This window comes from Eleutherodactylus coqui, chromosome 7, assembly GCF_035609145.1.
Source record: "Eleutherodactylus coqui strain aEleCoq1 chromosome 7, aEleCoq1.hap1, whole genome shotgun sequence".
In the NCBI taxonomy this organism is placed as follows: Eukaryota; Metazoa; Chordata; class Amphibia; order Anura; family Eleutherodactylidae; genus Eleutherodactylus; species Eleutherodactylus coqui.
Window position 1 is genome coordinate 220,212,601 of NC_089843.1, and position 27,496 is coordinate 220,240,096.

Below are 27,496 nucleotides of genomic sequence, written 5' to 3' on the forward strand. Positions count from 1 at the left end.
GGGAGCTTTTAAACCTCTGTGTGTTCCTGTCCTATCAGGAGGCGGCGATCTCAGGTGGTGCCGTCGTTGAGAAAAATTTGAAAATTTTAAATAAAATTAAAGAATGACAGACTTGTTTTTCCCCATTTCATCCTACAAAAATGTATGTAAAATGGTGCCATTAAGAAAATACAACTCCTTTCACAATAGACAAGCCCTAACAGAAAAAACAAACATATTACTCTTATTAAAGGCGAGGGTGGGAAAACAAGAGAAAAACAGTGCATCCTTAAGGGGTTAAAGGCTATTAACTTTGCATTTAGGAAGCAAATTGGGAACATTTTAATTCAGAGTTAAATTTAAGATAGGCAACTGTATGAAGGAGTTACAGACTTCACAACCAGTAAAACGGTAGGAATGAAGGCTATTATGCAGTTCCAAAATGCGGATCCAACAGCGCACGGGTGCTCCTTGGTGTGCTGCTCCCTCCCGTCTCTCGGCGTTGAGAGCGCAGCAGGGTGGGATGTGAAGAGGGAGGAAAGCATCAAAGGCTTCAGCCAGCGAAGGTAATAGAATGTTCTGCACCAAAGTGTAAATAGGGAGTAAAACACATACAAGGAGAGATATCACACACGCCATGGATGAGTTTAGAGAGAAAGGAAAGCACCCACAGCAGAGAGATGGGGTAAAACTTAAAAAGCCTATTACCATGTTGGAGTAAATCTGAGTGCCACCAGGTGGACATGTATGCTCTGACAAAAGAATGATCTAACATGCCCAATAATTGCATCTAATCTCATTATATATATATATAAAAATCTTTCAGGAACTAGATAATTGCAAATAGTTTTATTGTAACAAACACTATCTTTTTGTGTTTTCCTGTTAAATTGGGGAACAAAAAGAAAAAAAAAACCAAAAACCTAAAAGTATTTATGCAAAGCATGTAAAAAAAAAAAGAATAAAATAAAAACACATCCATAAAAGAAAATAAACATTGTTTACAGACACTAGAGACTGATTAGGAAGATTTAAAAACACTTAAATTAGAAGAAAATAACACAAAAATGCCATCTCATTGTGGCCAATTCTGAACCAGTTTCTTTATGTCTTGTCTCTCTCTGCAGGGGTAAGGGGATTAACAAGTACAACCGTGTCTTCGGGGAAGTAGAGCATCCGCCGGCTCCGCACGGCTCACTTCAAGTACCACCCAAATAGTAAAATGGTTTCACACATGAAAATTATTGGCACAGTAGCTACGTTCCATGAAATGTAGTGCCGTGTTCTAAATATTTCACACCTTCCATTTGCATCACACTTACTTTCGGGGTTGCAGTTCAGGTTACCCTACATGCCACAGTACTTTAGTAAATTCTAGCACAATTGAATATTTGCAGAAAATTGAAAATGAGAAAATTCTGCAATAAATTAGATTGGGAATTTCAATTGCAGAATTCTAAAGCATTCTTGGGTAACACTGGGCAGCAATGCAACATGGAAGTTCGAATAGTGACTACATAGGACAGCACATCTGAGTAAAATATGCACAACATGACTTTGAAAAAAGTTGGGAAAAAACAAGGGAATCCTCTCAGGCTACCGCTAGCTTTCTTCCTCAGACCTCCAGTAAGTGCAGTTTGAAAAACAAAAATTGAAGCGGAGGATCAGGAGGAAAAATGAGCAGATTTAGAAAAAAAAACTAAAAAAAAAAAAAAATGAAATGATGCAATTTCTAGGCCAAAAAAGAAAAAAAAAAAAAAGTCAACATAGAACTTTTTGTTACACACAAAGTTTCATTTTTCTTAACACAACAATGGCTCACTTAAGTTTCACTAGAATTGCTGCATGCAGGAAGCACCCATAGTCACATGTGAATGCCAACTGCTCGCATACATGCAGACCCAGCTCTGTCACAGATGTATCTCTATGCATGATTTGCAACCAATTTAAAAGATTTAATGCAAATAACCAGAATATCAATTTTGAGAACTGCTGCGGTTTCACAGTAACTGTGGCAAGCTGTATTGTTTTAAGCAGACTACGTGGTGATGGTCCGGTTAAGAGCATGAACACAAAGCCACCCAAAAAGGTCATCTGCTGTTAACCATTTAGAACATACCGAAAGTTAGTATACTAATAAAACCTGGTTACCTAACCATATAGAGTAAAGATAATGAACACAAGAAAATAGTTTCTATATTAAGACGTTGGAAAGGCTCCTAAAGACGGGAGAGTCCAGGAACAACTTGAAAATATGAGGTTTGCCCTCTATATGAAGTATGCCGAGACTCTGCAAGACATTCTCCTACAGCAGGAAGATTACATGGGCTTCTTCTTAACGACTTAGCAAGTCCAGTGCAGATGGTATGGGTTTGCATTTACTTGAGGGGAAGTGTTTGGGGTGACAGGGTTTTTTAATCTGACTTTTGAAACATTAACACGCAAAAAAAGAAAAAAACTGGAGTAGTTTTCAATGGTATGAGAAGAGATTGTGTATGGAGTGAGCGGGGCAGCAGAGTGAAGTAATCAGGAGGATTATCGTGGGGAGGAGAAGGAAAGTCTAGAGCAGCAATACCCCCTCCCCTAAATAGCACAAACAAAAACCTGAATAGCAGAGAGGTAGTTCGATTGAAAGCGTTGTGTTAACCCCTCTCCCACCCCTCAAATGTTGCTTACAAAAATCTAAACACACCCCGCTTTTTGCATATTACTAAATAGTACAATGAATAAAACCACCACCCACAAGTCTGCAGGGAGTAGTATATTGAGCTGGCCATTTTTTCCAATCCCACAATGGCTCTCATCATCCAGGTTCATCTCTAAGTATTTACAATATTTTGTCTTTAATTATCCCCCAAAACATTCACATCCCTTCAATGACAATTGAGTTGCTCCAAATATTTAGCTTTACTACTGTGCCCCCTCTCACTGCTCATACATGACAGCAAAAGTGGGAAGAGTCAAACTTGTTTCTGAAGGCAAGGAGAGTGGTTGATAAGGAGGCGTGGAATGGTTTTTTCCCCTCTTAGTCTCCTGGACCCACTTTGAATATACATTTAATTACAACAGGGGAAAAAAAAACAAAAAAAAGAGAAAAAAGTAAAAAGGGGAATGAAGACAGAGTATTAACCCACTGCAGGTCAAGATGATGTTCTATGCCTTTTAAACTGTACAAGTAGAAGGGACATTGCAAAAGTTGCGATGCATACAGGTCTTGGTAGGAAGAGGAGACAGCAGCAACCAGCTGTGTCCATTTGCAATTTCAAGGTTTAAGTCCACAGTAAGAAAGCAGGAAAGGGTCAGCAAGCCGATAAAAGCCCTTTTTCAAAGCAGCGTCTCTTATGGGGTGGGCGGTCCTCCTCCTCCTCTTCCTCGTCTTCTTCAGAGGAGGACGATGAAGACGAAGAGCTGTCCAGCGTCAGATCCACCACATCTGGCCCGGGCTTTCCATTCTCAGTTGACACAGCGTTGCTTGGAGGGGGAACCTTTGCTGTCATTTCTGGAGAACCTGATAAAATAGAAAAGGACAACAAGCAGAACAGTTTTTGAAAAAGCAAAGCCAAACCAAATCAGACAAAGGAACAAAGATAAATGGAGAGAGACTTGTGACAGTACAAAGTAAGGAACGCAAGAGAAAAAGTTAGAGGCAAATACCCAAGTCGAGAATAGGACAGACTGGACTGCTGCTCCTCTCTTTTTCAGCTTTTATTGGACGCCAAGACCCATCAACAAGAAATTCAATTTCGTCTGCATCCTTACACTCACTAAGGATCTTTGACAATAGTCTGAAAAAGACGACATTTTGTTCAGACATCAACCGGTTTACATGTAGCAGCATTATTATAATGATCCAGAATCCATTTACCCCAAAGCACTGCATGCTGGGTGCAAAGAGCTGTAAAGTCTGTGATGCAAAAAGTAAGACAGCGATGAAGTTCCTCTATTAAATTTGGTAAATATGTAGTATGTTGCCAACATACAAATTACATTAAGGATTATGTAAAATCTTAATTCTTTTGCTTCCCTGTGATTAAGCTGGAGCAATCATTGGTCTCCATCCCTACTGGAAGAACAAGCACAATCAGCTAAGCTGGTAGGGCAACTTTATGGGGAGATTATGACTGAATGCCGCCTCGCCCGACTGCTCTAGGACGTCCGACCTGATGAAGCACTATGGATATTCCCAGCAACATCCAATAAAGAGTTTTGGTAAGGTCAGTTGGCAACTACTTTGAAACCAATTTTGACCCTCAGATAATAGGTCTTAGAGCTTCCATGCATCTCTAGTACTTACTTTACTTTCCCCGAAAATACTGTCTTATATTAATTTTTGCTCCAGAAAGGGCAGAGTGACTTACTTTCAGGAATGCTGGGGGGTGGGGGGTGGGTGTTATACTCACCTGGTCTGCGGCGTCCCTATGGTCTTTGGCGGCTGCACTGTGGTAAATTTCGTCCTCCTCGTCTCACAGCTGAGGTTCTGCTAGTGACAGGGCTTTGAATACCCCGCCTCCAGCAAAGTGCACCCTGTGATTGGCTAATCTCAGCGCCATCTGCCAATCATAACCAGCGCTCGATGAGCCAATCACAGCCAGCAAATGACATCACTGAATGGCTGTGATTGGCTCATCGAGCGCCGGCTGTGATTGGCTGCTGGCTCTCGATGAGCCAATCATAGCGCTCACTTTGCTGGAGGCTGGGTATTCAAAGCCCCCTCACCAGTAGAAGCTCAGCTGTGAGATGAGGAGAATGAAGTTTACCAAAGTGCCGCCGAAGACCATCGGGACAGCGCGGACCAGGCGAGTTGATTTTTTTTCGGGATTGCTTTAGCTAGGTCTTATATTTCAAGCCTCCCCCAAAAACCCCGATAGGTCTTGCTATCGGGGTAGGACCTATTTTTGGGGAAACACGGCAGCACCAATTTTCTTACTGGCAGTTAGTTGCTTTTATAAGAACACTGTCAGAAGAAAAGAAAAAAACAGACGTCTCACCCATCAATTATAAGCTGATCGTATTGAGCCGGTTTGTCACACACGGGACATGTCCATGTTGGTTTCTTTTCATTCATTTGTAAGTAGAAGACTGCATCAAAGCACTGCAGATGAGCGCACGTTTCTGCTCGACATGGTACAGTTAGGCGCATCTTTACAAGCTGCAGAAGAGAAATTCAAGTATTATGTATAGTGTGAGGTGAAGAAATACATAAGGGGCATTCTGTTAACACAGCAAAGTTTCACAAATTCCACAAAGTATGTAATCCTAATAATGTCCGAGACTTAGATGCTGGATAAAACTCCAGAAGCACCTTTAGATCCTTATATTGAAGTACCGCTGCCCCCTGCTCCCATGCTAGCAGAGCAGAAGCAAAGCAGCCAAAAACGACAATACCTACAAACGCAATCTGTCATGTGTCTGAGCGTGTTCACAATCTCCTTAGGCAAATCTGAGCCGTGTGCCTATAGTTTTCTGTAGCAGTACTGGTTTTGGTATGTGAGCCATGATTTGTGACACGTCACCTCTAGGAGGGCGCCGCCTGCAGGTCCAAACATTGTACATCCTACTGATGGCCTCAGTCATATAACCCCTGCAGGAGGACTGGTGCAGCCCTGTTGGTTCCTGCAGTGTGCTGTACCGAACCTGAGGCAGAGTACACTGCACAAACCAGCAGGGCTGCACTAATCCTCCTGCAAGGGTTATATGACTGAGGCCATCAGTAGGATGTACAATGCTTGGACCTGCAGGCGGCGCCCTTCTAGAGGTGAAGTGCCACAAATCACTGCTTGCATATCCAAACCACTACTGCTACATAAAACTATAGGCACACGGTTTGGATTTGCACAAGGAGGATTGTAAACCATGAATTTTCAGAGAAGCTCACGTTCTGATTTCCATGCTGTGATTGGTCAGAAGTTCATGCAAACTTATCTATCCTGTTGGCAGGAGTAGTAGCCTACTGCACCTGCACCTTCCTCAAGTATCCCAAGATGTAATTCATCTGGACCTTGAGACTTGAATTCATGAAAGGTTGCAGCTTTCTGGCTGAAAGTCACACATTCCAATACAGGTCCATGTTGGGAATAAGTGAGGTATGTGATAAGTCAACATTAAACAAATGCGTTGTTACCAGAACACCCCCCTTAAATCTAGCACCACAATGTGACAGGTTTTCTTAAGTGTTTATTTGCATGTGACTTCCATGAGAAAGCTCACAATCTGGAAGCACTTGCTACTTTGGATCTTTCATCCCTCGGTCATTGGCTGCTACTCTTGAGGCTGTCCAGACATTCGGGATACTTTGTACCTCTGTGCAATATCCCGCATCTCTGGCTACTAAGCAGATTCTCCCTCACTGTAGCTCCGTTCCTCGGGCTGTGGTCCTAACTAGCTCCAGGGTTTCCAGTTGATCAACAGACTAATATCTAGTAATCTGTTAACTGGTGCACTACAAAACTACTTAAAGGGGCAGTGTCACTTCCTTACAAGACTGAGAATCCCATACATGCTAGACTGTAATGTTAGGGCTGCAGAACAAACAAAATAGCTCCTGTTTTCAGTGGGATAGATGGAAATACCACATAAAGATCTGTAAACTCTTTGCCTTAAGCCTGGGCTCCCACACAGCTGAATACCGGCAGAAATCTCGCGGTTTGGCCGCAGCGAAAAACCGCGAGATTTCCGTCCGGAGAAGCGCTGCTTCAAAACCCACGGCACTTAGCCGCGGGTTTTGAAGCGGCCCGGCCGCTCGCTCTTCCGCTGCGGCCGGCGCTCCGATAGAGGAGAGCACGGCCGCAGCGGAGGAAGAAAAAGAATAAGCATGTTGCGGCCGGCTAATCCGCGCCGCAGTGCCGGCTTTGCCGCGGCGGATTTGCCATCCCGTGTGGACGAGATTTCTGAGAAATCTCATCCACATGGCTGGCTAATACCGGGATTAGCGGCCGCAGGCGGATTTGTCGTGGCGAAATTCCAGACGGAATTTCCGCGGCAAATCCGCCCCATGTGAACCCAGCCTAAGACTGATGCCTATAGGAACACTAATGTGGTAACAATATGTTAAGGTTTTTGTTTGTTTATAGAGAAACAGCAGCATTCATGTCCATGGACCGCAGTGTCTGGCACTGCAAATCAACCCCATTCAAGTAAGAACAGTACCAGGCCATTGGATAAAGTAAAGACGTTTCTGGAAGATATCCTTTCTAATCACCAACAATACCTTTATTAATAAAGTATCATAAGTTTAAAAAAAACGTCAAGAATGACCGCCACAGCTGCCGATATCAAAGATAAACCCATGTTTAACAGCTGCCACGTTGATATCTTACCGGACAAATAAGGGACACTCGGACACCAGTGGTAGCGATCTCACTGTCTGGATCCAAACGCAGTTTCTCCCTTACTGCATCGAGGGAAAAAGGAAAAACTGTATTAGGATCCTTCAATAGAAAGTTACAGAAATATTTCCATTTTCTAGCACCGATCACTCAAAAGAGGGGTGCGATTGGAAAAAATAAAAAAGTTGCTCGACTTTTTTTTAGTACTCCGAGCAAAGGCTACAGTGTTCGTAAAGTGGCATACAGTATTGCCTAGCATTACATCTTATTGCGCATACTAACGTTTTGGAGAATGCTTCCAATCTAGATCTTACCAAGGGTCTTGCACAATTCTGGATGTTTCACTCCGATGGTTTTTAAGCGTTGTAGAAGTTCAGACGAGGTTCGCTGTCTCACCAAATACAAGCCCACAGAATAACTCTGTTCAAGAAAGCAAAACATGTGCAAGTGGTTACTGAAAACAAGGAGTTAATGAGAAGTTAGCAAAATAAAGGCAAGACAATACTTCCATACAGCACATCAACACAAGACATTTACCGTAAGGACAGCCTAGCCAAGACTAGCACATAATTGTGACAGCAAAGATTCAGAAGGCGCCAAGGTACAACTGTTTAAAAGAGTATCTCTAAACCAGAAATAAGACAGTCCATATTAGTCAACCAGAAGCTGGAGATGAAGCAGAATGATTCCTGCTATCAGTTTGTGACTGAAAGAGAAGTGAAGCCGTTAATGCTGGATAATGTACACTGACAGATGTGTGAAGATGCTGATGAGATGAGGCCACGATCACACGGACGGCAGGATTTATACGAGGCCCGATGGATGCTGAATATCGTGCATGCCATGCTATTCTGGGCAAAGAGCAAATGAACCCCCATGGAAAACAACAAGTCCAGATTTGAGCAGAGACTTAACCTGCTAAGGACCAAACACTGTAAATATACAGCGCTTGGTCCTTGGCTTTAATCTCGGCCAATAGAATAATAAATCACGGGATTACAGATCCTGCAATCTAGGAGGAGCAGGTCAGGTGCCCGACCCGGAGGAGAAGACATAAGTGATATATAAGTGCTTCGGCACTCTCTTGCAGGCTATATACCGTAGTAGTCAGCATAGTGTTCACTGTTGCCTTTATGGGGCCGTGCGATCAAGTCTTAGACTACCAGCTCAGCCCAACTCTGCAGTGACTACAGCTGAAAACTGAAAATATATCTAAATGAACCCCCAAGACATCTTAGGGTACCAATGTTAAAAAATCCACTCCCTGTCCATAAAAAAAAAAAATCCACTGTCTGACGTCTGAAGACATTATGATTTAAGGCTGTACAGCTCCGATGTTGGAAGACGTCCATCGGGGTTCTCTTACTGTATATTGCCAGCCTCTGTGCTGTCGGAGCCTATCCAACGTGTCACCTCATGCAGTACTGGCTTTAGCCAGCAGATAGCGCCGTTGTATAACGGCAGAAAAAGAGTAAGCCCCCTAGGAAAACCAGGATACAAATTGGATTGGAAAGGGTTAAATTACTATAATATGAACAATTAAGCCTATGAAAAAAAAAATACGATGCAAAAAGCAAATAAAGAGCAGCAAAGGTGGAGACAGACAGAGACTTACTGCCAAAGAGAGTATACCGAACACTAAACTGTTCTTCAACTATATAAAGATAACTGAAAGTGTTGGCCCTTTAAAAAAAGAATTGAGGGACTGTAGAGGGACGTGACAAAACACAAATCTATATTAGGTTTGCCACTGTATTCACAGAGAAAAATGAAAGATCAGGTAAAACACAAAGCAAGTGTCCAAACCACCCCACCAAAAAACCAAAGAAAGACCACAAAACAGACGCCCTTCCAGTGCACATGGCTTGAGGCTTAGCAGCATGGAAGAGGACTTTGATTTTGGTTAGCTGTAAACTTAAATAGGGCAACTAGTGTCAGGAAGCTGCAGCCAAGGCAAGTAGGATCATGGGGGGAAGATCAAAAGAGGTGTAGGGTCCAAGTCACTGGTCAGACCACACATGGAATATTGTGGACATTTATGAAGGCTTTATGCCAGCTTTCTGGCCTAAAAAAGTCACAAAATTTTGCACAAGGACAGCTTGCGAAAATATTTTGCGACTTTTCAGCATTCATCTATTCAATGACCCATGTACTGGGGAAATCTTACTAAGCCCAGCACAAGAAATACTGGTCTTAGTAAATTTCCCTCATTGTGCACAGTTTTGGGCACCGGTACCCAAGACATATGGGACCATGAGCGGATTCAAACGGTTCGCAACTAAATAAAAGGAATGGGAGGACAACACCCAAAGAGCCCAAAATTGGGTTTATTTAGAGAAACGACAGCTGAGCGGCAACCTAATAAATATGAATATTATATCAGGGGTCAGTACAGAGATCTCTTTCATCATCTATTATACCCAGGACTGTAACAAGGGGGCGCTCTAATAACTATGTATAATATATCAGGGGTCAGTACAGAGATCTCTCCCATCATCTATTATACCCAGGACTGTAACAAGGGGGCGCTCTAATAACTATGTATAGATATATCAGGGATCAGTACAGAGATCTCTCCCATCATCTATTATACCCAGGACTGTAACAAGGGGGCGCTCTAATAACTATGTATAGATATATAAGGGGTCAGTACAGAGATCTCTCCCATCATCTATTATACCGAGGACTGTAACAAGGGGGTGCTCTAATAACTATATATATCAGGGGTCAGTACAGAGATCTCTCCCATCTATTATACTCAGGACTGTAACAAGGGGGCGCTCTAATAACTATGTATAGATATATCAGGGTCAATACAGAGATCCCTCCCATCATCTATTATACCGAGGACTGTAACAAGGGAGGTGCTCTAATAACTATGTATAGATATATCAGGGGTCAGTACAGAGATCTCTCCCATCATCCATTATACCCAGGACTGTAACAAGAGGCTGCTCTAATAACTATGTATGGATATATCAGGGGTCAGTACAGAGATCTCTCCCATCATCTATTATACCCAGGACTGTAACAAGGGGGTGCTCTAATAACTATGTATAATATATCAGGGGTCAGTACAGAGATCTCTTCCATCATTTATATATACCTAGGACTGTAACAAGGGGGCGCTCTAATAACTATCAGGGGACAGTACATCTATGGGAGATGGTTCTGGGTGCCTTTCTTGAGTGTTACAATATTACATGTTATATCACTGATTACTTAGAAGGGTCAGTGATCCGGGATTATTTTGATTGCCAGATTGGAGTCTGTAAGGAATTGTTTTTCCCCTAAAATTGGCTTCTACTTCATTGTTTTTTTTTTTTTGCTTTCCTCTGGATCAACGTTGCAGGATAATGGGTTGAACTGGATGGACATTTGTGTTTTTCAACCTTACACACGGTTGTTATGACCCATTTTAATGACTTTCCAGTCTTGTTAATCAGGGGTGTCTTGAGTGGGAGACAACAGTTTACCTGAAACAATGCATGCAAGCACAGCACCTAGCTGTCTGTGCCACAGACTGTGGAGCGCAGGATACATGTTCAAGTGTGGATCCACTCTAACTCCTACAAGCTGCGGATGTGCAGTTAGGAGGGAGGTGACCCTGACTTACTGGCTAGGTGATCGAGAGGTATTACAAGCAAATGCATTTAACATAAGAGTACAGTATCACGTTACAGATCGATCTGCAGAAGTTGGAGGCTTGGACAGAGAAGTGGTAAGTGGTATTTGTCAGCCACTTTGGGCACTAAGCTATACTTATGGGCTCAAAGCAGCTGACACACCGAGTCCGGGGATACAAGTCTTATACTTACCTTCTCCAACGTTACCTAAGTGTCGGCTGTCAAACCCGCTGCTGAACATTTCCAGCAGATTACACAGGCATGTAAAGTGAGAGGTCTCTGTATTCAGCAGCGAGTTTCAGAGCTGACAAAACATTGGAGAAGGGGTATAAAAATTAAAAAAAAAAATTACATTCTGAGACTCTCAGCTACTTAAAGCCCATAGGCAGAGCTCATAGGGCCCAAAAGGAGCCAACAGTCTCTAAAACACAGATAAAGCTAAAGAAAGGTAATGTGCTTGGACAGAAAAACCAAAGTGTCACCATGATCTGAAATAGAAAAAGAAAACCACACGGGTAAAAACAGATGGAAACACTCAGAGGTATCGGTGGATGGCAAAAGGGAAATTTAGCTGCTGCAGAAGTAAATATTGTAATAAAATCACCGATCTAACCACTCATGACACATTCTGCACAGGACTGGACTTTAGTGTAGAGAGCAATCAACCATAAGAAATGGAATAGGTGGACTTATCAGTATGAGATTAACCACCTCAATGCCAAGAGAGTTGGGACGCTGTATAAAAAGAATGCAATGATAGCTATGTTTATACACAGTAGAGCATAGAACACGTCAGAAGGGGGCAGTAACACAGAGGGCCGTGTCATCTTTAAAATGTTACTCAATTAGAAATTGTGGGCAACAAGACATCTCACAAAACTTGTGGCGGGACCGTGTCTACCACTGTGTAGCAGCGCCTCTTTCTACTAGTGTCTGTAAATGTCTGGGAAGTGGAGACCAATTGCTGGAGTTTTGGGAGAGGAACGCTGCCCCATTCCTGACTGTTGTAGGATTCTGGCTGCTCAGTCCTCCTCGGTTATCTTTGCTGGATTTCTATTGGTGAACAGTCTGGACTGCAGGCAGTCTGTTCACCCCAGATTACTCCTCTGCGAAGCCATGCTGTTGTGATGGATGCAGTATATGGTGGAAGGTCCGGACTGCAGGCGGCCGGTTCACCGTGGACTCTTCTCCTGTGAAGCCATGCTGTTGTGATGGATGCAGTATATGGTGGAAGGTCCGGACTGCAGGCGGCCGGTTCACCCCAGATTACTCCTATGCGAAGCCATGCTGTTGTGATGGATGTAGTATATGGTGGAAGGTCTGGACTGCAGGCGGCCGGTTCACCCCGGACTCTTCTCCTGTGAAGCCATGCTGTTGTGATGGATGTAGTATATGGTGGAAGTTCTGGACTGCAGGCGGCCGGTTCACCCCGGACTCCTCCTGTGAAGCCATGCTGTTGTGATGGATGTAGTATATGGTGGAAGTTCTGGACTGCAGGCGGCCGGTTCACCCCAGACTCTTCTCCTGTGAAGCTGTTGTGATGGATGCAGTATATAGTGGAAGGTCTGGACTGCAGGCGGCCGGTTCACCCCAGATTACTCCTCTGCGAAGCCATGCTCTTGTGATGGATGCAGTATATGGTGGAAGGTCTGGACTGCAGGCGGCCGGTTCATCCCGGATCACTCCTATGCGTAGCCATGCTGTTGTGATGGATTCAGTATGTGGTTTAGCGCTGTCCTGCTGAAATATGCAAGACCTTCCCTGATAGAGATGTTCTCTGGATGGGTCATATATTGTGCTACAACCTCAACACTGCTAGTGCCTTTCAAGATGTGTAACCTGCTCCTGCCATAGGCACTAATGCAACCCCATACCATCAGAGAGGCAGGCTATTGAACTGTGTGCCGATAAGCTGAATGGCTGCTTTTCTCTTTAGTCTATGTTTTAAAGAAAAAAAACCAAACACATATTTTGATGCTTTTGACCACAGAACAGTGTTTCACTTTGCCTCAGTCCTTATTTAAATGAGCTTTGGCCCAGAGAAGACGCCGGCGATCCTGGATTGTGCAGATATATGGCGGCTTCTTTGAATGATACAACTTTAACTCGCATTTGTGTATTGCACAACGGACTGTGTTCACAGACAATGACGCCTGGAAGTATTCCTGAGCCCATGCAGTGATTCACATTACAGAATAATGCCTGTTTATAATGCAGCGCCGTCTGAGGGGCCGCAGATTTTGAGAATCCAAGATCGGTCTTGTCCCTTGTGTACATGAATTTCTCCAGATTCTCGGATTCTTTTGATATTATGTACTGGATGGTGAAATAGTTAAAGTCTTAACTATTCTACAAGAGGAATATTATTCTGAAGTTGTTCCACACTTTTTAGGTGCAGCTTTTCACAGATTGGTGACCTCTGACCATCTTTGCTTCTAAGAGACTCGGACTCTCTAACATGCTCTTTTTATACAGTCATGTGACTTAAAAAATTGACCCCCCCTCCAGCTGCTTTTCATTCACATCACTTTTCCAGTCTTGTTAGCCCTGTCCCAACTTTTGTGAGGTGTTGCTGCCATTAACTTCTTACATTTATTTTTTTAAAAACTGAAAATAGAGAAATGTCCCCCTTTCAGCTTCTGAGGTGTTATATGATGAATATGGTTATATGAGATTTCCAAATCATTGTTGTTTTTACATTTATTTACATTTTACACGGTGTCGCAACTTTTTTGGAATGGGGTTTGCAAGATCAAAACCAGTGTTTGTAAAAAAAAGGCTGCCTAGATATGACCAATTCACTATGTATAAATACATCAAATCTGTGATCTTTTAATTCTTAGGGTTGTAATCACGACATGCGATTATCCAAGACATCTAAGGCAAGGGGTGCATTACTACTTATGATCTGTGGGCCACATTGCCATACTGTACCACTTCCAAGGGCTGCAAGGGTATTCCCATCTGAGACATTTATACCCAAAGTATATGGCATAATAAATTGAAGTTCCATTTCCAGGACTCAGACCTATTGGGAGAATGGGTGTCACCTTTCTCCACGAATCAGCACTCCAGAGGAGGAGGAGACCATGCACGTAGCTCTCTCCAATGTAGATGGATATTGAGATAATGGTCTGGCATTTCATAAGTCCTATAAACTACAATGACGAGGGCTGCGTGCATATAGGATATCCCCCAACTCATGTGTTCATTTCTGGAGTGCCAAATAGGTGAAGAGACTTTCTTCTCCTAATATATGGGAGACCTAGACATGTCTACACAGGGCACCCTTAAAGGGGTTCCGACATGGCTCGTCGGAGGAAAAAGACAGCCTGCTGGGAGATGACCCCGCTGCACAACACCACAACAAAAAGGTAAGTATTAGGTTTTTATGCTTTAGCAGCCATTAATTGTGGGTTCCCTGTGTCCATTAGGCAGACCAGGGAACAATGGCTGCTGAAGCGTAAAAACCTTATTTGTGTCAGAACCCCTTTTTACTCACCTTGCCTGGCCAGGACCGATCACCAGACATGTCCCCTCCGTCTGGCATCTTCTTCTGTGGCTTGTAGAAGCAGAGCAGGAGCGGTCAAAATGACCGCTTCCTGCTCTGCTCCGTCCGTCAGCCACTTCTGAGGTGAACGGACGGGCCGCCCACAGCAAGCACGTCACAAGCAGTGTGTCGGCGGCCCGCCCGTCCTGACTTAACTCCGAGATTCTTCGCATGCGCAGTGGAGACACGGCCCGTCCTGACTCCTGTCAGAGGGCACCTCTCCACTGCGCATGCGCGCGATCCCGGAGCGGCCCCGGCTCGTGGAGGAAGAAGCAGAAGAACAGTGCCTGCCGGGAGATGACCCCCCCGATGTCAACAACAACAGGAGACAAGGTAAGTATCATGTTTTTATGCTTTAACAGCCATTAAATCGTGGGTTCCCTGTGTCCATTAGGCAGACCAGGGAACAATGGCTGGTAAAGCATAAAAACATTATTCATGTCAGAACCCCTTTAATACTTGTCCTAATATATGGGAGACCAGACATGTCTACACAGGGCACCCTTAGTACTTGTTCGTTCCTGTTGCCCCAATATGTGCCATTCTTCACCCTGACATGGAAACTACATGTGAGCAGCCATGCACAAATAGATCTGTATCCAAATGGCATGGTGAGCCACATGTTTTGCACCCCTGATCTAGAGGAAAGAAGGCTTCATGATTAGCATAGATCGTTTTCTATTAATGCAAGAGCAGTGAGACTATCAAACTGCCACAGGAGGCCGAGACGACCAACTTATGGAAAGGTTTTAGAGATCATGAATCCGGTTTTGAAAGCTCACCAAATATATACATGCTGGTACCTACAAGAGGAAATGCATTACATAGCGCAATTGTGAGAAATCAGCTGGAAGCACTCCATCTAAATGTGTCTGGCCGACAGTAAAAGGGTGAGGGGGTGTTTGAATGGAAGATGCCGCGGCCCTCCGCCCTCCCTGCCCATTACCCTCTAAGCAACTAAAAAAAAAAAAAAAAAAAAAAAAAGAGGTTGGCTGCAGTCAATGGAGAACCTTTTAGTTCTAGCAATTACTGTGGGTCTCAGCACCCAAACCCTAAAAAACATGAAGGCTTCACTTCTAAATATAGGAATTCTACCGAAAGAATTGCATGCAATTGGCCTAAAATAAAAACGACTACAAGTGCATTTATACTTTGCCATAGTTTCCCCAGGTGACGGTCACTCTGTTGCTAGCTGAAGACAGATACATGAGATTGGTAAGATTTATTGGGCGGCACGGTCTCTTGGGTTCAACGCCAGGTTTATTGGAGGGGTAGTAGCCCTAAGGGAACAAGACAAAGGTTTAAAGTGAAGAACAATGCTACAGAAGAATCTAAAGCATAGGTGAGATCAAGCAAGTAGGCATTTAACTTACTGGCACCGAGCAATAGTTGTGGTTGACCTTTACAGCGATGTTCGGAGGGTACTGATCCTCTTGGGGACAGCTGGTGTCAGTGTAACAAATCCTGAAAGAAAGGACACCGATGTAGCAGACACACCGAGCCGCACAGCACATAATAGCTGGGTACTGGAAACTACTTACCTCAAGACAACTTGAACAGATTTGGTGCCAGGGTGTAAATCCCTAGGAAGGGAGTGAAAAGGGTTACAAAGAACACCAAAACTCAGACATACCAAGTGGTTATAACTAAATATTGTAAGTAGGTGTGTTTTCTCTTTTGGTGGGGGAGCTTGGAATACATAATATCACAATGTCATGGACTTTGCTGTGAAGAATCGAGTTATGCAGTCTGCCCCCTGCAGGCAGTTTACACAACCAGCACTCCGACTACGCTCTGACTACGCTCCGTCAAGCAGTTACTGGGCAGAATCATGGCAACTTGTCTTTCATCCCCATAGCAAAAACTCACAGCTTTCATTCGGCTTTAGAATAATGAAAGCTGCTCTGCGATTGGTTGCCAGCAGTCTCTCTTTTAGATAGATGTCAGAAAATCTGCCCCTAAGCTGCAGGACACAGAGCGTTGTCAGAGTGCTGGTCATGTGACCTGGAAGCCAGAAGAGAAACGTACAATACACAGTCTGAAGCTACAGAACCGGATTCAACAGAGGGAGTGCTCCTTTAAATAAACAAGAGTGTATTAAGTCAGATTTTCATATCTTAGGGATAATGCCCACGGATGGATTTCCGTCACGCCCCCCCCCCCTCCCCCCAAGACCCCCTACTCGCCTCCGGATCCACTGCGTAGCTCCCGCATGACACTGCTGGCGCGCATGCGCAGTACTGCGGCGTTTCACTGCAGCTATTAGGTTTTATTGAACCTGATAGCTCAATGTACACGCTGAGGAATGCCACAGCGTGAAATTACCCACAGCATGTCCTATTTGCTGCGGGAATACGCGTGGACGGCTTCCATTGTAGTCAATGGAAGCCGCTCGTCACGCTATACTTCTGCTGTAGCACAGTGGAAGAATAGCATGAATACACGCCCCAACCACCGTGTCATGTGACACTGCCGGCACGTCATGCGCTGTTCTGCGCATGCGCGCCGGCAGTGTCATGCGGGAGCTACGCAGCGGATCAGGAGGAGAGTATGGGGTCTTTGTGGGAGGAGGAGGGGCTATTCCACTTACAGAGCCCGCCACGGCCGTGGGCATGAGCCCTAAACCCCTTAGTGACCACCAATATGCCTTTTTGAAGCAGTCACCGTCGGGCTTTAAATCTGCACACATCAAAGTGCTAACGACCACATATCTGTGTGTCTGTGTGTATGTGAGAGTCTTCACATGCTCTGCCCCCTGATCACATGACGGTGACATCACAGGTTCTAAAGCATATATAAAACAGGGCCTGACAGCAGCTGTGTGCTGACAGGACCTGTGATGTCACGGTCAGGTGATCAGTCACATGGTCTCTGAGCTCCGCTCCTGATCACATGACTCATCATTGCAGGTCCTAAATCAACAGAGCCTGATCACATTATGGTGAAGTCATCACAGGTGCTTCATCCTTGTGTACTGAATGAGGGATTATGGGCGGACTACAACCCTAACAAACCCCTGCGGCCTCAGTTGCTATAGATACACCAGTATTCAATCTGGCAGTTTGTAGCTGGTTGGGAGACAGCTGCACACCTGTGTGGAGACTCCAGTAAATTACACCTCACAGATGTCCACATACATAGCTGACGGTGCATACTGACTAACATTGAAGCATCGTCCGTCACCACTATCTTCACATCTCCTGAACATATCATCAGGTCATCTCAAGTGTGAATGCCACCAACACCGGTCCAGCCTTCATCTAATCGTCACCCGTTGTCCAGTGGTGAAACAAACAGTCTCTGTCGTGCAAACATGTCATCACAGAGGGTTCAATGCCGCCGTGAAGCTAATTCAGCTTACATGACACAGCGACAAGCCACGATGTCACCTCAGAGAGCAGCTCAAGTTTGCAAATCACGTGCAGCTGATATGCAAAAGCTATGAGCCACGAGCCAACATGTCTCCTTAGCTGCTGAAGTTCGTAAGTCACTGTTTGGAATGTTCTGGAAATTTGTAAATAATGCCAACAGTTTACTATTTGCACATAAATATTTGTACCAACTCCAATTCCTCACAGTGTATACTTGTACGTGGCACACTGTGCCACCAGAAACACTGGTTGTATCCCTTCTTCAGAATAATCACAGGTTTAAAACGTTGCAGTATCGGTATTGTTATTTTGTACATTTAATATTTTCTTATTCATAGGTGTTTGCACTGTTCAGCAAAATTGCAAATAATGGCAAAAGCTAACCATTTGCACAGAAATATTTTGACCAACTCCAGTCCCTTTCCCTATAATACATTAGTAAGTAGCGCACGGCACCATCAGAAACGCTGGTACTATAAATACTAATAACCGGTCATTTTAAGGTGGTGGTTAAGCCGATTACTGATAGCCAGGCTCCAGCTCTAACACACAGGAACAGAAAAACCTCAGATCCTGGCTGTTTAACCCCTTAGATGCCACAATCAGTAGCAACTGCAGCATGTAAGCAGATGACAGGGGGAGGGGCTCTTTGCCACCCATCAGTCTGCAGTGTGGTCACAAGGTAGCAAAGGGATTCCATAGCAGTCAGAAGCCTGACAAAGGCCTTTAAATCTGCCATGCTACTGAGCCTATTAGGCACTGTCTCCCCCGAAATCTAATGGCCTGCTGTCATGGTCTTAGTAGAACTCACTACATAAGTAATGCAGTGTACTAGGCTAGTGATCCAAAAATCACATTTTGAAGTTCCTTTCAGGGACTAAAAATAGCATCAAGCTTTTTAAAGAATTTTTGTTTGTTTGTTTTTTTTTTTATTTAAAGGGAAAAAAATTGATAAAATACCCACGGACATTCAGAGAAAACAAAAATTTTTCTACAGCACAGATCTCCTCTGTGCCAACCGGATCTTTTTCCTTCAGCACGGCGGATGCGTCCAGACATGGATGCATGCACAGTGCAATTTTTTTTATTATTTTTTTTAAATCTCCTGCTTTCCCGCAGATCCGTGGCACAGTCACAGTGACAGCTTTGGCTGTGCCGCGGATAGGACGGCTTCCATTGACTTCCAGAGATCCGCAGACAAAATGAAGCATGCTGTGATTTTGTTCCCGCACATGCGATCCGCACGCCCGGGAAAAAAAAAACCCCATAAAATAATCACATCCTCATGCTTTAAATTGCCCTGCGGATGCTAACGCATGCCTATGGGCGGCTAGAGCTGCGGATCTCCAGCCCGTGGCCCGTGGGCCTAACAGTCACATGTACCTCAAAATGGTACCAATAAAAGCTATAACTTCCCGCAAAAAACAAGACCTCAGAACTCGGAAAACCAATACGAAGACGCAGATTCAATGGTTTTTCTTTTGAAAAGGTGTTTCAATAGTTGTAAAGTAGACAAAAATTCATTAAACTTTGTATCAATAGTAATCGAGCCGATCCAGATAAGAAATTTATGATACTTTAAAACAGCGAATGCTGTAAACACAAAAACCCAAACACAAGGGCGTCGTTTCTGGATGTTTTTTCCATCTTTTCTACGAGTCTTAAAACACTCAGCAATCGTCTGCTGTAGGATTCGTGTATGATTTCCATGCGAGTGCCATGCAGATTTCTATGCGCATCGCATGAAAAAGAAGCAGCACAAAGAAAAACAGGAACTGCAGAGCAAAACGGGGAAAATAAAAGAAAAAAACATGCGAATGACCCCTAAAGAGTATATTCATTCTCTGGGGGCCATTCGCATTTGGGTTTTTTGTCTCATTTCATTTTTTGCACTGTAGCTGAGTCATCCATAGGAGCCCTATGTACAATGGAAAACACTCCCCTGTAGTGACAATAGTCACTCGCAGAGCTGATCTGGGTCTGCTAGGACCCTGCAGTTCTCCTGTGACAGGGGACACCCAGCGGTCACATGATTGCCGGGTCACATAGCGGAACTAACACTTCCGCTTTTTAGTAGCACTATGCAGCCTGGAAAAAAGACAAGCTGTTGAAAACGGCTTCCACCTTCTCCTCCAGGTCCTCGGCTGTGTCTGACAGCTGAAGACCCGACCTGCTCCTGCATATTTTTTTGCTATCGGCCGGAATTAAAACCCAGAAGCAAGCACTGTAAATTTATGGTGCTTGGTTCTTAAGGGGTTAAAATGCTATCCGACTTTTATTATGATAAACTAGTCAAGCTGCATCCTACATTCTAAATCCTGGTTATCAGTGTTTTTGATAAATAGGAACTTCTAGTTAGGCCGCCTGCAGGCAACCGGGACGGATCTGGCTGCGAGAATTCTCGCAGCGGGACCCGACCCAAGCCCCGCACAGAATTAGAGCATGCCGTGGTTTGCTTGCTGCGCGTGATTTCACACAGACAAACCGCGGCTGTCTCCATACGATTGCGTGCTGTAATGCAATCCTATGCAGGCGTCCAGGTGCGGAAATTCTGCGGGGAATCCCGCCGCGGAATTTCCGCCCGTCTGCAGGCGGCCTTATTCAAAGCAGAATTTGTTCTATTTAATAAGTCTTTGTATTTCTGTTTTTAAATATAAGCTTAAATACATTTCGATCAATTCCACCAAAATGGGACCGACTCCACAGCCCTGCAGACCACTGGGCCCAAAAAGCTCCAACACAGCAGGTCTTCTGGGTTTTTTCCCTAGGTGCGCAGTGGTCAGTACCTACCAAAAGAGGCTCAAGGACATCCAGCCAGTAAACCCTATGACAGGGTCACTGAAAGCTCAATGATGTGCGTGGAAAGCAGAGTCTTGTTTGCTTCATCCAATCCCTACTGCAGCAAAAATGGCTGAAAAACTACCATTCTGGCTATGATAGAAATGTGCCAGAACACACAGTGCATAGTAGCCTGCCGAGCCTGCTGCTGCAGAGACAGACTGGTTAGAGCAATGTTCCCCACCTCCAGTCCTCAGGGACCCCTGCAGGTCATGTCAGGATGTCCTCAGTGTTGCACAGGTGATGTAATTATGGTCGGTGCCTCAGACATTGCCACAGGGGTTCTTACTATAGGATATCCTGAAGACATGAACTGTTGGGGTCCCCGAGGACTGGAGTTGGGGACCCCTGGGTTAGAGTACCCATGCCAACTCCTCTCCGCTGCCAAAAGGTGCCTAAACATTTCACGTAAAGCAACACAAAAATGATGGCCTGTAGAAGCCAGAATACTGCAAACTCCTTTCTCACCAAGTCATCAACATTTAAAAGGGGTTTTTCCAAAAACTTTAAAATTACCTCACAACTCCTCTTGTCCTTCCTGGTTGTTCCTGACCAGGTAATATGACTGCTGCAGCCAATCACTGGACACAGCAGTGACCTTCTTTAGCCAGTGATTGGCTGCAGCAGTCACATGACCTGGTCAGGAACAACCAGGAAGGACAAGAGGAGTTGTGAAATCATTTTAAGTTGTGGAAAAACCAATTTACAACCCAACTGACACGGACCACAGTGCAGCATCAGGGTCAATATTTTATGCTGCCCTCGGTAAGGTACATTAGAGCATCACACTCCGTGTCAGCTATGGATGTAGCCTGGGTCTGCTGTACACCCATTGTCAGGGCTACACAGCAGACTCGGGTATTTACCCAGGTTTGCCTGGTGCAGACACCAGCTCTGCCTTTGATACTCTGAGGTTTGTTCATCTTTAAACTGCCAGTCTGGTGGTGATTGTTCCTTAATTCATCATGTAACGAGCCCCTGGTAGCCGCTAGTATTATATCATTTAGTTATTCCTTTCTACTAAACTTCCAGAAGTCCTTCTGCTCAGGTGGTCATGTGATCTCACCCCCCCCCTCCCCCGCACACTTTATTTTGATTTATGTCCCCCTCAGTCACTTTTCAGTCTGTATAATCCCTGTGCGATGGACCCGACCACACCAGCTCTTCAGAGGGGGGACACAATTCACACATCTGTTAGGGCTGCGAGTTATGATTCAGGCTCAGTTTTGTTTTTAGGGCACAGAAATTTTAGTTTCCCCCCCAAATGATTTCAACTGGTGTAAAAGAAAAAAAAGAAAAGAAAACAAAAAAAAAGTCCGAATGGACTGAAAGCTTTCAGGTTGTTTTTGGTTTAAACTTTATACCGCAGTTCGGCACTAATCCAAGATCTACACAGAGAAGCTGAATTACAACCAACAGCCCTAAGGGAAGCGAGAATGTAGTTTTACTGCTGATGAGGAGAGGCTCGTGTCACACGGGGTGCGCAGTCACAGATTTACTGCAGATCTACACCTAAATCCGCAACAAAACTGAAAGCCAATAAAGGTGAGAACGCACTTCTAACAGGGATGATTGTTCAGCCTGCGGACTAAATACTTAAGGTTTAAGCTTATTTAGGTGAAAATATAAAAGATGGTAATGGCAGTGTCCTCCCTGCAGGCAGAGAAGGTACAGTCTCTTGCAGTTATTGTGATGGTGCATCATGGGCCTGATAACACAGAATATTGAAATAGAAATCAGATGTAACTCTACATAAAGATGGATCATGATAATCACCAGACAGGATGCTGCGCTGCATGGAAGAGATTGCAGGGACTACATAGGAGTCCGACAGGAAATCGAGTAAGAGGAGAGGGGCAGTGATAGAAAAACGTGTTTCCACCAACAGTAGCCCTTAAACAATTTGCGCAGTTCCATATTATATAATTCTTAGAGTAATAGAGCATTATCAGCGCATATCTACCATGCAGAAACAGTACCTTGAATTCTTTATTAGGTCCACTTGTCTTGGAGACAGGACAAACACACAAGGACTATCTTGGAGTTTTTCACTGTTCTGTGCAACTGAAAGAAAAAAGAAACATTTCGTATTAGATTAATTTAATTAGAATACTTGTTCTCCAGTCAAAAACTAGCTTCTGGGTTGTTGTATACACATTTTCCCCTAAATGATGAAAATTGGCTTCTACCCCTTTGCTTCCTTCGTCTGGATCAACATGGGGATTGGGGGGAGGGGGGGGGGGGGGGGGGGAAATAGGCTGAACGTCTTTCTTCAGGCCATGTTACTATTCTACATTAGATCCACAAGTGTCATGGCTTACAGACATCGGTATGCCATAATCCCACTGCAAGCAGAACCACAATAGGTGTTCACACAGGAAAAACGCTGGGGCTTTTGCCCCAGTAATTACCCCAGAAATATAAGCCCTACCCTGAAAATATGCCCTAGCTACACTACGTTAAAAAAAAGCAATAATCACCTACCCACCGGCATCTGTGTCCCTTATGCTGGTCTCCAGCGCTGTGGCAGGCTGCAGTCCTGAGCGCTGACAGGAGTGTCTTCTGGTGACGGGGCTTTGAATACCCCGCCTCTGGTAAGAGCACTGTGTTTGGATCAAGCGCTAATCAAAGCCGACGCTCGATCATTCACAGCCACTCAGTGAATGATATCACTGAATGGCTGTGAATGGTTCATTGAGCAGCAGTTCTGATTGGCTGGTGCTCCATCCAATCACAGCGCTTAGCAGAGGGCGGGGTATTCAAAGCCCTGTCACCAGAAGACAATCCTGTCAGTGCTGAGGATTACACTGCAGCCTTCCACAGCGCCGGAGACCATGGCAAGGGACAGACGCCGGCGACTGGGTGAGCTTTTTTTCTTACACCTTATTGCTTATACTAACCTAGCCACCGGCGTCTGTGTCCCTCCTGCTGGTCCCCACGCTGAGGCAGCACTGACAGGATTCTCTTCTCCTGGTAACGGGTACCCCACCTCCGGTAAGCGCTGTGATTAAACTGAGCGCCAGCCAATCAGAGCCGATGCTAGATGAACCAATCACAGCAGTTACTGGAGGTGGGGTATTCAAAGCTTCATTACCAGGAGAAGAGAATCCTGTCAGGGCTGAGAACTGCAGCAGCATGGGGACCAGCATCAGGGACACAGACGCCGGAGGCTGGGTAAGTATAAGACATACCTAAAAAATAAGACACTGCCTCTTTTGGAGGTAAAACATAATGTAAGACAGGGTCTTTTTTCAGGGAAACATTGTATTTACACTGCACTGTCATAATGAAACTCCTCATGCATGCTGCAGAAACGATAAGCAATGAGTTTAACTATGACAGTGCAGCGTAAATAGCAGCTGCTCAGTATTGAGCAGCTGCCATGTTAACTGAATAGAGAGAAGAGGGGGTGGGGACCGACCGAAATCTGCTCCTGTCGCCCCGCTGTGAGCCAACGATACTAGCTCCCGCCCATGCAGCAGCACCGCAGCCAGTATGTGCGGGGGCGAGTGTCGGGCATCGTTTACCCAACCCTAGTCCTGGCTAAATAGGGCTTAAGAGATGAAGTGACCCTGTGCTAAAGATATGGTGCAACCTATATGCCCTAGTCATTAATTGTTATCACAGAGGAGGGTCCCTCACCAGATTTTATAACACAAAGCACATCAATTATGGAACAGATCTTTTAGACCTGATGAGGCTTCCAGAATCCACATTAGAACAGCCGCATAACGCTTTAAGGTTTTCATGAGCAGAGATCATTGATGCGCCGGCGCACTTTCAAAAACAATCATAACTTTTGCGGGAAGAGTTCTGATTTTTAAGGGTCCTATTTAGCGTAAATTATTGGAAGGCTTAAAAATTACTAAGTGAATAAAAAAATAAAATAAAAAACTCAAAACACAGAATTCCAACATTTTTGGGGAACATTTTTACAGCATTCATGGCGCACTAGAAAGGTCGTTGTCCTTATCCTGCGGGCAGGTACCATCACCAAATAACATATAGCTTTAGGATATTTAAAATAAAACCTTTTTAAAAAAAGAATTGCTCTAACCCCTGTATTTTGACCCCCATAACATTTTTTTATGACGGCTTGTTTTTTGCAGTGTGACCCGTAGTTTGTATTGGTAACAATTTGTTGAACATTTGGCTTTTTGATGACATTTTTTTCCGTATTTTCTTGGAGACAGAGAGGCCAAAACACTGCGATGTCGCCGCCGCGGCATATATTTTTTCTGATGGAGATTAATAATGTGATGTTCTAATAACACTAATTACAGATGTAGAAATAGCAAGTTTTAGATTTTTTTTTATTTTTTATAATGACTTGGAATTAACTTTTGTTTTGTTTTTTTTTATAATTAAAATTTATTTTTTCAGGAGTCGCCATAGGGAAGCATGACAGAACTATGCAATCACTTTATTGTTCACACTGTATAATGCAAAAGCAAAAAAAAGGTTTCAAAAAAAAAAAAAAAAAAAAAAAACCTAAAATGTTTGAACAATTTCCCCCCCCATATTAAAGTTTGAACAAATTACCTCCTTCGTGCGGCACGCGATTGTCAGAAAAAAGGTTATAAAAAGCAACCTAAAAGTCACATGAACTCCAAAATGGTACCAATGAAAACTATATAACGTCCCACAAAAACCAGCCCTCACACAACAGGCTCGGCAGAAACAAAAAAAGTTTTGTCTATCAGAAGATCGAGGCAAAATTTATAGTATAGCAAAGTAAAAGTATATAAAATTTTTACCGTCATAATCCCACTCTCCCACGGAATAATGTCATTTTTTGCCGCAATACGTACGCCGTGCATCCACCCCCTACACGTCAAAGATGGCAGAATTGCATTTTTTTCCCCGTTTCAATTAAACAAAACATTAAAAAAAAAAAAAGTTTCTCAGTGCATTAAATACCTGAAAGTACAACAAGCCGTCAGACAGCTACGGCAATAGAAAAGAGTTAGGATTTTTTTTTTTTTTTTTTTTAAGTTAGGCTAACCTCACAGGAGAAAGCGCCATATTGCATCACGGCCTAATTTCGAGCTCGACCACATTTATTTTCCCTGTGGACCTGAGGCGGTTTTCTCTCAAAATCGCCTTGCATCACCTCGGGGAGGTCGAGATCCTCCGCTCACATCTTAAATGGCAGACCGAGCATCATGCGACCAACCATGTGGCGCGATGCTGCCGCCGGCCCCAATGAGAGCGACGGGAGATGCAATCCGAGAGCACTCAGAGAGATAGGACAAGCTGCGATTTGTTTCACATCGTGGTGCAATGCGGGGGGAAAAAAATATATATATCGCTCGTGTGTGTAACCTGATTCTAAAGAATGGGGTTCATATTCATGCGGGATGCACAAATCTCACGGGATTTTCTCAGCTGTGTAAAACCGGCCTTAGGAGGAAAAATCGTAGATTGAAAAAGAAAAAAAACAAAAGCCTGCGTCCCTATGGGGTTAAGGACACGTCTATAGCAAAACAACCATGGCCGCCCGGGGCCTTCCAGCAAGCTGCAGGCAGCCGTGAGATCAGAGGGGAGGATTCATGTCATTTACACCCGCCCGCACTAAGCTGTGGCGCCGTTACGGGACGTGACCGGTAGTCCGCGGTGATTTATATTGTCCTAATACATTTACCCGCTCTTACAACTCAGCGCTGTCACTTGGTGAAGATCACATGGCGACAGAGCTCCATCGCAGCAACCGAGAATAGGACTACTTCGCTTTTCCTTAATTTTTTTTTCTTGGAGACGGGGTGACCAATAAAAGTACAATTCTGGCCTTGTGTGTTTTTTTTCTGATGGCGTTCACTGTGCAGGTTAAATAATGCATTAATTTTACAGACACGGTGATACCAAAAGGTTATTTTTTAAATTGTAAATAGGGGAAAAGGTTTTTTTCCTAATTTTTAATATCCCTTATTTTTTACAATAAAGAAGTTTTGAAACTTCTTTGGACTTGAACGTGTAAGTGTTTGATCGCTTCTACTAGAATACTTTAGTATTGTAACATATGGCATTTCTGAGGGCACATCTTAACAGGCAGAAATGCATGGTAACCCTGGGGGCCTTCAGAAGGTGCCAACTGCCACGAAACCCAGATGGCACCTCCTCCCCCCCCCCCCCAATCACCACAGGGGGCGTTCAGGATCTTCGATCAGGCCACTTAAGCGTTTGTAAATAGACAGCGGCCTTTTATCGGCGAACAGCGTCAGCCGTGTATGGAATGGGTTTGGATTCCGAGGCTGCCACATTAACCCCGAGTATGTACAGAGAATGCCCATCCTATAATGTGAAGGAGTGACAATGCTGCGCAGTTTGGACATCCCCGTATATGGAGGGCTGCAGACGGCTTTCAGTAGGAGATCCACCAGTAAAGCTGGTCTGACGGCTTTAGATTCTTCCAGCTGACTTCTCACCACAAGGCAGCTACTATATGTATATTTTTAGGTTTGGGTCTCCACATTCTGACACCCATAACTTGTTTTTCCATTGCTTGATTTTTGGGAGGGAGCTGTACATTTTATTGCTAAGGTTTTGGGGTTTGTACAAGACTTTGATCACTTATTACAAGCAATAACACATATGATTAATTTGTTTTTCTTACATGATAAATGGGGAAATACCTTTAAAAAAACGTTTTACCTTTTTGTGACTTCCACATGCAATCACTTGCACAATACACTGCAATACCAGCATGCAATACTATTGCTGAACTGTTTTCTTAATCAGAACATCTGTACCCCTGCTGCCCTCACCCTCCTGTCTAAACAAAGGGTAAACTAAAGCCCTGTTTACACG

The 27,496-nt window shown here is 44.2% G+C and overlaps 1 protein-coding gene across 1 annotated transcript in view; it reads right to left on the bottom strand.

Moving 5' to 3' along the window:
* Nucleotides 1-813: 813 nt before the first annotated feature.
* The window catches only part of PIAS4 (protein inhibitor of activated STAT 4), a 53,954-nt gene continuing 27,271 nt past the window's right edge, over nt 814-27,496 (bottom strand). The window contains exons 3-11 of the mRNA XM_066574428.1: nt 22,669-22,753; nt 16,022-16,063; nt 15,854-15,944; nt 15,632-15,760; nt 7,619-7,724; nt 7,296-7,369; nt 4,968-5,128; nt 3,634-3,764; nt 814-3,487 (exon numbers count right to left, since the gene is read on the bottom strand). Coding sequence (XP_066430525.1) covers nt 3,279-3,487; nt 3,634-3,764; nt 4,968-5,128; nt 7,296-7,369; nt 7,619-7,724; nt 15,632-15,760; nt 15,854-15,944; nt 16,022-16,063; nt 22,669-22,753 — 1,028 coding nt within the window. The 3' untranslated portion in view covers nt 814-3,278. The remainder of the gene's footprint in view (nt 3,488-3,633; nt 3,765-4,967; nt 5,129-7,295; nt 7,370-7,618; nt 7,725-15,631; nt 15,761-15,853; nt 15,945-16,021; nt 16,064-22,668; nt 22,754-27,496) is intronic.